At 57.9% G+C, this 11,042-nt stretch overlaps 1 protein-coding gene across 1 annotated transcript in view; it reads left to right on the top strand.

Moving 5' to 3' along the window:
• Positions 1-9,149, top strand: part of IL4R (interleukin 4 receptor) — a 38,384-nt gene extending 29,235 nt beyond the window's left edge. The window contains 6 exon segments of the mRNA XM_075564647.1: positions 2,284-2,440; positions 4,138-4,240; positions 5,467-5,545; positions 6,248-6,297; positions 6,971-8,312; positions 8,314-9,149. Of these exon segments, the coding sequence (XP_075420762.1) occupies positions 2,284-2,440; positions 4,138-4,240; positions 5,467-5,545; positions 6,248-6,297; positions 6,971-8,312; positions 8,314-8,469 (1,887 nt within the window). The 3' untranslated portion in view covers positions 8,470-9,149.
• The last annotated feature ends 1,893 nt before the right edge of the window (positions 9,150-11,042 follow it).

An 11,042-nucleotide genomic window follows, 5' to 3' on the forward strand; every position in this document is an offset into this window, starting at 1 on the left:
TCTGTCTTGTCCAGGGTCTTCCTCTGCTTTACTGCCCTTCTACTCTGTCTAGCGAGCCTATTGTCCTTCCTGTCCTTGCCCCTAAGGTGCATTCCATTGTACTTCTTCCAAGACACGCTTGTCTGTCCTGTTAGCGGTCCAGGGTACTTGCGAAACTCTTTACCAGCACTGTCATTCAAACACATCCGTTCTTCTTGGGCAGGCGTCCTCAAACTACGGCCCATGGGTGGCCCGCCGAGGACATTTATCCGGCCCGCTAGGTGTTTTTGCCCCATTTGTTTTTTTACTTCAAAATAAGATATGTGCAGTGTGCCTAGGAATTTGTTCATAGTGTTTTTTAAAAAAACTATAATCTGGCCGTCCAACGGGTCTGAGAGACAGCCCCTGTTTAAAACGTTTGAGGACCCCTGTTCTTGGTCTTCCTTATTCTCTGCCCAACGCCTAGGAGGTGACTGATGCCACCATAAGTTGCAGAAGCCCAGCTGGCTTGAAGGATCAACCCAAAGGCCCCAGGGTTTTTAGGGAGACGTCCAGCCCAGCACACGCTGAGCAGGGCAGAGCTCGGGGGATGTGCTGCCGTGACCACAGTTCACGGATGTTCTGAACGAGGGACTTAGGAGTGTTTGGGGCCAGCATGTCACTAGACTCAGCTCTGTCCTCTCGGTGCCAAAGATTCAAACTGACCAGTCCCAGAAGTCGCTCCTCAGTATTAACTCGAAAAAATGTTCGTGTGTGTGTGTGTGTGTGTGTGTGTGTGTTACAACAGGAATAAAAAATGTGAGAGGACAGAATGACCTTACTCACATACTCACCCATTACCGTCAGTCTCTTCGGACTCTTAGGGGCCCTGTATAGAGTTTCCAAGGGTGGACATCTTCATGGGAGCAGACAGTCTCATCTCTCTCCTCGGGGGGCTGCACCGTGGCCCTTACAGTCAGCAGCTCAATGCCTAGCCCACAGAACAACTATAATAACGTACAGGTTAAAAACTACAACACTGACCGGGTCAAGTGGGGCTAGAGGAATGGACCTATTGGATCTTAACACTCACAAGTACGCGTGTCTGAACTGGACACGTCACCCTGGTGCTGGAAACAGGGCCGGGACCTTCTAAGGGAAATTAACAGGCACTTAGGAGCCCTGGTGGCTTCATGGTTACTTGGGCTTTGATCCACAAGGTCAGGAGTTCAAAGACACTAGACACTCCTCGGGAGAAAGACGGGGCTTTTTACCCCCATAAAGAGTTACAGTCTCAGAACCCAACGGGGCAGTTCTACCTTGTTCCATTGGGTTGCTGGGAGTCAACACTGACTTGATGGCAGGGAGGTGAGACAGGGTCGATCTGAGTCGGCAGCGGAGGGAATGCGAACAGCTGTCAACCACACATTGAGGAGCCCACGTGCCTGTGGGTCAGGGGGCTGGGCCCGGCCTCCCTCATTGTGGGCAGGATCCCGTTCTGGTGGCTCATTGATGGAGAGCCTCAGGATCTTGGTGGCCACTGGCCAGAGGCCATCCTCTGTTCCTTAAGCAGGTGGCCTTCCCAGGGGCAGCAGGGAAGGGATAATCTCCTAGCAAGAAAGACATTGCAGTCTGATGTGCACGTGTACGCGCATAACCCAGGCACCTGGGCGGGGCTTACCCAGGGCACGGTATCGTGCCATCCGGGTCTGCCGGCCTCAGTCCCCGGGCCTTCTCTTACTTCTATTCAACATCCAAGGTAGGAGACAGCGCGTGCTCTGCTGACTCTTCCCCTTGCATTGCACACCTGACTTTGACAGTCACACTCCGGGCCACATGGTCAATGAGGGTGGGCTTGGCCTGGGTGCTGGCGAGCCCAAGAGGGGTCAAGAGGGTCTCTGTGCTTCACACACTTTGCTCTGGTGCCGTGTGTGTGTGTGTGTGTGTGTGTGTGTGTGTCCGCCTCTGTTCTAGGTGCTTCCCTGCATTAGCCCATTTAATGGGCTGGAAGGTTTTGAGAAGGTACTGTTCTCAGACGGAGAGAGACACTCAGACCCAGAGAGGTTGTGGCCCTTGCCTGAGGTCACACCGGATGAAAACATTAACACTCAGCATGCTTCATCAACTTGCCAGTGTGATGTCATATGGCTCATGTTGGGGGTGAGGCCGGGTGAGGGCTAGTGCTCCGACCCACTCCTTCCCTCCACTCTGCCATGGTTGTGGAGGGGCCAGCAAAGCCCTGAGTCTGGGGCCCAGCCTTATGGCCAGGCAGGGGCTAAGGTGCCCTCCCCGACCAGTGTGTAACGTGTCCGTGTCCTCTGCCAGTTCACAGTGCAGGAGGTGAACTACACAGGATCCTTCCTGATGCTGCCGGCCAAGACCTTAAAGAACGGGGTCCGCTACAGGGCGAGAGTGAAGACCCGGGCTCTGGATTACGGTAGCTCCTGGAGTGAATGGAGCAACAGCTGCACCTGGTACAACTGTGAGTGGCGGAGTCCTGCGCCCAGGTCTCAAATCCTGCCTGCTCCTAGTCCGCAGTCAGACCCCCACGCGGAGCCTCCTGTTTCTGTGTCCAAAGATGCCTCTTACTGCAAATTGAGGAGTGACTCTTTGACATGGAGTCACTGACGACATAGCTAGGACATTGACATAGCTAGGGTAGGTAGACTAGGCTACAGGAAGCCCAGGATTTCGGTGGCTTACCACAATGGACATACATTTCAGTCCAATGTGAACATTGCTGGTTTGGGTGGGGTGGGGTAGGGGGCTTCCTCCCTGTGGCGATGTAAGGACTGGGACTCAATCCATCACCCACCAAGACTAACCTGGTGGTGTCATGGACCCCTCTGGCAGTCTGGTGAAACCTGTGCACCACATAGACTACGATGTCTTTACATGCATAAAATAAAATGCATGGGATGACAAAGGAGATGAATTACAGTGGAGTACAGCTATGGAATCGTTTTAAACACATGCATCGTGTGTGTGTGTTGGGGGGGCAGACAAGAAAGGGAATGAAAACTTAAGAGACCACACCAGCTTCTTTTTAAAAAAATCATTTTATTGGGGCTCGTACAACTCTTATCACAATCCATCCATCCATTGTGTCCAGCACATTTGTTGCCATCATCATTCTCAACACACCAGCTTCTTAAAGCCTTACCCAGAAGGGAAACAAGTTCGATTGGTGGAAACTGGTCACATGGCCACACTGGTGCCAGGGATGCTGGGAAATGTAGTCCTTGACTTGGCCGCTGCATGCCAGGAAACAACTCTTCACAACTCTGTCACACATGGCTATTTATGATAGCAATCATGAAGTATCTCACATAACTTGGAGTCTTACAAGGAGACTTCCGGCCTGTCCCAGCCTAGTGCTGACACCTCCTTCCCCTCTGCTCTCCTTAGCATGGCTCTAAACCGGCCACGGCTCACACCCTCATGGCCCAGCCGGAGGAGAGGAAGGGCACCCACCAGATGGCCTTCTGGAAGCTTCCCTGGGGCACCTCATTGGCAAGCACTCAGTGCACGACCTCCCCAAACTTGCAAGGGAGGCTGAGGACTCTGGTGGCCAGAGAGGAAATAGGATAGGAGAGCCACCATTGGCCAAGATGCTCTGCCTGGGACAGAAGCAGAGGGAATGTCTACTGGGAAGGGTGGGTATGCTCAGCTGTCATCTGTGCGGTGGCAAGCGGGTAAGGGTGGTTGTGAAAATTCAGTGAGAGGTGTGTCTTTTAAGTGCCAGGGTAGTTAGTCCGGCCCACCTGCTCCACTCAGCTCTGTTCTTCATGTCCTGTGGGCATCTGCTGACCCATCTCCCACACCAGACACCTGTAAGCACCTTCAGGCAGTGTTTCCTCTGGGTCGGTTCAGGGTCAGACACACAGTCAGTGCTGGACACTGACAGTGTCGGGGGAAATTTTGTCGAATTCAGGGTTTTTTTGCTGTTGGCCTGGAGAGAGGGAAGGTGATTGGATGAATGGCTACAGTGGGCTGGACACTCGGTAGCTATTTCAACCAGTGTTGACTGAGCTTCAACTGTGCCTGCAGGCCCAGGGCTCTAGTAGGAGACCCGAGGGCAGGAGGGCGTGAGGGCTGCTGGGGAATCTCCCAGGGAGTGGAGGCTAGGCTGGGCTGGGGAGCTCACCCTTACCCTCCCCCTCCCCCACCCTTACCCAGACTACCAGGAGGACATCCTGAAGCGGCACCTCCTGCTCGGCGTCAGCATCTCCTGTGTCCTTATTCTGGCCGTCTCTGTGTCCTGCTATTTCCTCATCCTCAAGTGAGTGCAGGTGGCTTCGGCGTGGCGGCCGCCTGCCCAGCTGCGCCACGCGGGAGGAGGGTCGGGGAGGGGAGAAGACGGTAGCTTGTTCATGAAGGACCAGGTCCTCTCACCAGTCAATTCTTGGTCCTTTCATTCCATGGTAGAGGCACTGAGGCTAGAGCTCAGAACAAGACCTCCCCACCCACCCCCCAGAACCCTGCCCATATAACCTGCCTCCTGCAGGCCCATAGGTCGCCGAGTCTCTCAGCTGGCTTTCTGCCGTGACCTGCTCCGAAGGAGGTCTGTCCCCTCTGAAGGGAGAGAGGTGGTGGACTTTATTCTTATTCAGGGTCCTTCTTGTCCAGAGGGGAGCGATGTCCCGTCATCCTCTATCTATTTAGTGCCCACCTCTTCCCTGGTGGCACAGTGGTTACGCATTGGGCTGCTAACCACAGGTCAACAGTTCGAAACCACCAGCCACTCCTTGGGGAAAAAGACAGGTCTTTCTATGTTAAGTGTACAGAGTGAACAGTCTCGGAAGCTCCCAGGGCCGGTGCGTTCTACCCTATCCTCTGAGGTCACTCTGAGTCTGCACCGACCGGGTGGCAGGGAGTTTTGTTTTGCTTGCTTATTTTCTCCTCTTGAAGGAGAGAGCTCCACGCGGGCAGGGTTTTTTGCCCTGCTCACTGCGGGGTCCCAGGGTCTGGCAGTGGGTGGACATAAGTGGATGGAGACTCAGCCAGAGGCGGGAGTTGATGCTTGCTGGCTCCAGACAGATCCAGAGCGGTTCCTCCAGGGTCACTCCATCTTCCCAAGCCACCCCAGACATCCTGCCCTGAGGGCATTGGTGCCGGGGAAACCGCGTGCTTGCTCTTGGCTTGAGTCGGTCCTCATTCTTGGGGGCAGACTGTAGGGCAGGGCCCCTCGCTCCTACTGGGGACAGGGGTGGCCGTGTTGGAAACCCTGTTCTGGGTAGCCGTATCCTGGGCCATGAGCCCAGCTCTGCCACTACACAGCTGTCACTTCACCTCTCGGGCCTCAGTCTCCTCATCTGCGGAATGGAATCCACCGCAGAACCGGTTTCCTAGGGTCCGTGTGAGGGCTTGGCGGTTTGACTTAACACCAGCAAGTGTCATACGGAGCATCCTCACGCTCTGGTCATCTAGTCCATCGACTCTGACAGCGGTGCATGGGTGGTTGCCGGAGAGCATCCCTGTTAACCCCTGTTCCCCTCTGTTCCTCAGGATTAAGAAAGAATGGTGGGACCAGATTCCCAACCCCGCCCACAGCCCCCTGGTGGCCATCATCATCCAGGACACTCAGGTGGGAAGGGACTTCTGACTGTGTGTCAGGAAGTAGGGTTGGAAAGAGCCCAGACCGTACAGAAAGCTTTTGGAAGGAGCGACGGGAAAGTTTCAGTGTAGGGCGACTTGGCTGCTTCACACGATGGTTCTGTGCCCAGCGTTGCTCTGTCCCGGGGTGACTGTTCCGGGGGCGGGGGAAGGGAGAAGGGGGAGGTGGTCACTTCCTACAGCTCATCTTTCTCTCCCTGGAAGGAGTAGTCTTGGTAGCAGCAGCACCTGCCTAACTGCCAGAGGGGTAAGGGTAAGATCAGTCCAAGACAGCTTCCTTTGGCCAATGCGGAGCCCAGCTGCCGCCCCCTCCCCTCCCCCCCCGCACACAGCCCTCGCACCTTCTGGAGAATCTGTTGCCATGGAAACCTAGAGGCACTGCAGGACCACAGCTCCCCTTTCCTTCATCTGGAACCCCGCTGAGGTCACGCCCCAGGGAGGTGGCATCACCAAGGCGAGGGGCGAAGGCTTCTCTTGTCCTGCTTCTCAGGAGCAGAACCGTCCCCCTCACACTCCAACCCAGCCGCCATTGCCGCCCAGTCGACTCTGACCCACAGCGCCCCCTGCAGGGCAGAGTAGAGCGCTCCTAGGGTTTCCCAGGTGGGAATCGACAGGTGCTGCCGTGGGCTGGCTCAGCCGTGCACCTGTGTCATAGACCCTCTCTCTATTGCAGATGCCACTATGGGGGAAGCCGTTCCGAAGCCAGAAGCCATCCAAGAGCCCGTATGTATATAAGTGTTGACTGTAGCCTGAGTAGACTCTGAGGTGATGGAAGCGGGGGGTCTTGGGGGGGAGGGGGTTCCACATCTGCCCTCTCCTCCTTGGTGCCTGGCATTTGCTCTGAGATTGGGCTGAGCGTGATGGGAGGTGGAGGGGCATCGGAGAAGGTGGGCAGCTGGCAGAGGCCTGTTTCACTGCGGGAGTAGGTCGGCATCTGTAGGGGCACCCAGCCTGGCCTGAGCAAGGCCCCATAGAGTTACTAAGCAGAGCAACTGTGCCAGCCATTAACATTCTAACATAACAGCCTGCTGACGGGCAAGTCACTGCTGGTGTGGACCCTCCAGCATCCCCACCACCACCCTGGCCTCCCTTGCTTCTCACGGAAGATGCCCTGGGCCTGCCTGCTCACCCTCCAGGTGACTGGCTTCTATCAATAGAGCCATGTGCCGGGATCCGGCAATCTCGGAGTCAGATACAGTCCCTACCCACAAGGAGCTCTGGGCGTGTAGTGAAGATGACTAGTAGATTCTCGAATATGAAATCAGGAGGCAGGTGTGCAGTAAACACAACCTCAGTGCAGAGGGGAGGTGAACTCACAGCGGGTTTTGACGGATAGCCAGGAGTTTTCCGAGAGGAGACACTCAGCCCTCACCGGACTTGGCCTTTGCTTTCGCAGACGCTGGAAAACGTGTCTCACCAAGCTCCTGCCGTGTTTGCTGGAGCCGCTGGAGCCAGCCAAGGAAAGGGAAGAGTCTCTCTCCAAGGCGGCCCAACACGGGCCTCTCCAGGGCCTTGGAAAGTCAGCCTGGTGCGCGGACCTCAGCAGGACGGTGCTGTGGCCAGAGAGCATCAGCGTGGTGCAGCGGGTGGAGCTGCTGGAGGCCCAGGTGGCAGACAAGGAGGAGGAAGAGGAGGAGGAGGAGGACGATAAAGAGAGCCTGTGCCCATCCCCAGACAGCAGTGCGCTCAGCTTCCACGAGGGGCGGGCGGGCATCGCGGCCCGGCTGACTGAGAGCCTGTTCCTGGACCTCCTCGGGTGCCAGGAGGGGACCTTCAGCCCGCAAGGTTCCGGGGACTCGCCACCGGGAAGCAGGGCCACGCAGGCGCCCTGGGTGCCCTTGCCAGGCACTGAGCCCGAGCCCGCAGCTCTGCAGGGCACCGGCCCAGAGCTGGCCTCCCTGCCTCTCGCAGAGGTGCCTGCCGTCGTCGCAGACAACCCCGCGTACCGCAGCCTCAGCACGTTGCTAAGCCCGTCCCCGGGCCCGGGAGCGCCGGCCTCGGACCCGCCGCTGGCCGAATCCCTGGTGGAAGCCGACGCGCAGGGCCCCTCCACCCCCGAGCCCTCTGAGCAGCCCGGATCTCTGCAGCCGGAGACCTGGGAGGAGATTCTCCGCCAGCGCGTCCTCCAGCACGGAGCAGCCCCGGACCCGAGCCCGGCGGGTGGCTACCGCGACTGGACGAGCGCAGTAGGGCAGCAGGGCGCCCAGCTCGGCCAGACGGCTGCCTGCAGCCCCGCAGCAGGAGAAACTGGGTACAAAGCCTTCTCCAGCCTGCTCCCCAGCGCCTCAGCACCGGGGGTGGAGGCCAGCAGTGGGGCGGGAGGCTACAAGCCCTTCCAGAACCTCCTTCCTGGCGGCCCTGAGACCTCTGTCCCCGTTGGGATCCCGCTGTTCACCTTTGGACTGGACATAGAATCCCCTCTCAGCCCGCAGGGCACCCTCTGCCCAAGCAGCTCCCCGGAGCATCTCGGTCTGGAGCCTGTGGGAAAGGGTGGGGACAGCCAGAAGCCACCGCTTTCCCCAGAGCAGCCTGGGGACTCCCTCAGGGATGACCTGGGCAGCGGCATTGTCTACTCAACCCTCACCTGTCACCTGTGCGGCCACCTGAAGCAGCGTCATGGCCAGGAGGAGCGTGGCCAGCCCCAGGCCGTGGCCAGCCCCTGCTGCGACTGCCGCTGCTGTGAGGACAAGTCCTCGCCCCCAGTGAGTCCGCAGAGGGCTCCAGAGCCCCCCAGCAAGTGGGCTTCCATGGGAAGCTGGTCTCTCGTCAGCATCCCCAGCTCCCTTGGGGGTCTCTAAAGAGGGTCTGTCCTTACTGGCCTTCCAGGCTGCCCTCAACCATGCTCAGAGCTCACACCAGTCCCCCAAGGTGGCGGCCATAGGGCCCTATGCATGAAGGTGCCCTGGGTGTGCCCCCTGTCTTTGAGGATGCCCCTTACCTCCCCCCCACACCCCCCCACACCTGGAAAAGACCACCACCAGGAAGGCCAGTTTCTGCAAGGCTTAGAGCCCCGCCCCGTCCTGGGGACCACAGACTAGACCCCTCCCAACACGACAATGGCTGGGCCCATCACAGGGCCCCCACACCACCCCCTGCCCTGGGACCGGGAGTACTGGGCAGCTGGGGCCCTAGAGGGCTCCGCTCATGGGACCTGGCACTGTCCCCAGCTGTGTGTCCTTGTCCTGCGGGCTCCACATTTCACACACAGCTCCACTGTTGCCCCGTCACACCCAGGCCTGAGGTCTGCACCCCGTCTCCCTGGTCTGGAAACCAGTCTAGAAATGAACAAAGCCAACAGGGGAAATAGGATGTGAGGTGGTTGGGGGCGTGAATTTCAGCCCTGGGAGGGGGGTCACCGGCAGGTAGCACTGTGTCACAAGCAGCAGGAGGTCCCCACCTGTGACTGCCACCCCCCTTCCCCCCTCTGAGTGTTGGCCCCAGTCTCGGGTCAGTCTTGGGCCAGGCAGTGTGGGAATCAGGAGAGTTACTCCCTGTTGTCTGTGCTGTGGAAGGTGGGTGGGAGGAGGTGGGATTTGTAGAGAATAAAAGCTTTTTTTACTTTTTGTTTTCATTGATTAAGTAAACAATGCTCGACTTCCTGCTGTGGAGTGGACGCTGACTCATGGCTGCCCTCTAGAACGGGGTCCAACAGTCCCTGTGGTTTCCCGAAACAAGTTCTTGACTGTGGCCGGTGGCCCTGCAGCCTCATATCTACCCTGCGAGGAAAGGGGATGTGAGAGGTTACGGGGTCATTTGCCACTCCCAGTCCCTCCCCCAGACAAGGGTCCTGGTCCCATTTGTTGATTGAGGAGGTGGCCCCCAGAAGCCCTGGAAGGAGAACAGGGGTGTGGGACAGAAAGGAGGGAGGCCACAAGGCTGTGTTACATACAGACAGGTTGCCACTGCGGCGGCTGGCCCTGCCTCCCATCTGGGAAACGATGCCCAGTACACAAATAGTGAGGTGACCAGGGCACGCACCCACCAGTTCCCTGCCTGGCACTGACCACAGGCTGCTCCAGGAAAAGCCCCTGGACTGAGAGGGGACTCTGGAGCAGGAGAGCTGGGGGCTGCCCCAGTGGCCAAGGCACTTCTACCCTGCCCCACGGTTGGCTCCAGGCAGCGGCCAGTGAACCTGGACAGTGCGTCCCCCTCACGTGGCTCTGTAGGTGATCCGAGCTGGAAATGGACAAATGGCACATGGAGAGGGCCTCCGACCAGGTGGTGAGGAGACAGGGAGCCTTCAGTGTCTGAGTCACTGCCCTGACTTCCACGGTGTAAAATACCCTGGATGTGGCAGGGAGAGGCTCATGTAGCCTCGATGTGGGAGAAATGCCCCTTGTGCGGACTCCCAAATCCTGTCCGTCTCTTTCACTGCTCACCCTCTGACTAGAAGAAATGTCGGTGTTAAACTATGCCCCCTGAATCCCTCCACCACACACACACACACACAGAGTCATGGGGCTGACTGTTGCGCATCCAGCCGCCTTGGCATGCTATCTCGTGCACAATGTCTTCCCTAATCCACTTTGCCTGAGCATCATCCAAGAAAATCCAATTTAACAATGAAGTAGCAAAGGAAGGAGATGAGGGGGAGGTTGGAGATGCCGTTCACTGGGAGCTCGGGGGCAGTATTGAGGCCTGACTCCTGTCCCCTCCGGCACCTTCTGAGTCCTGCTCTGGGCTGGGGAGCAGGAACACAGAACTAGAGCAGCCGTCTAGTTCTGGTTGAAAGCCACATCCGGGTCTCAGGGAGGCTATGGAAACAGGAGCCACAATTCTAGCCCCCCAAGCCCCTCCCCACGCTTAACCCAAGGAAGGAGGGGCAGAGATATCCAGGAAGCCACACCTCCCACCAATCTGTGCTGAGCTCCTGCTACGCCTGCTACGTGCCAGACACAGTGCTGGGTGTTTGGGACCATCTACGAGAGACCAATGCGGTCCCTGCCCTTCTGGGGTGTGGCAACAAGTCAAGGGGTGTGGAGACACGGGCAGGAAGCCAATGAAACAAGTTCCAAACAGAAAGGGGCCATGGAGAAAGCAAATGGAGGTCTTAGAAGGGGGAACGGACAGGAACATCTTCAGGGAGCTGACGCCTGGGCCCTCCGTGACCAGAAGAAGTCATGATGAGTTAGGGAAAGTTCTGGTGGAGGGGAGCGGAGCCAGGGCAAAGAAGCTGTTTCGTGCCCTTAAAAATCTGGTCCTCGCCCCCAGGCGCTACTCGCTTTGAAGGGGCTGACCTCCGACTCCTGGTCTGGATTCCTGTCCCCTCCATCCTCCTGGTGCCTTGGTTTCCTCACCTGTGAAATGGGGAGAGTTGGGATCGGTGGTGTTCCCAGGACCATCATCACCTGGGTTTCCTCCAAGCAGGAGCACGGTGGTGGCGTTGGCCAGTGCTCCAGGCTTCCTGGGTACCTCATGGTCCCGTGCTGCCTTTGGCTGATCCTGATGTGGGAGCTTCCCAGCCTGTG

Source organism: Tenrec ecaudatus, chromosome 12, assembly GCF_050624435.1.
Source record: "Tenrec ecaudatus isolate mTenEca1 chromosome 12, mTenEca1.hap1, whole genome shotgun sequence".
In the NCBI taxonomy this organism is placed as follows: Eukaryota; Metazoa; Chordata; class Mammalia; order Afrosoricida; family Tenrecidae; genus Tenrec; species Tenrec ecaudatus.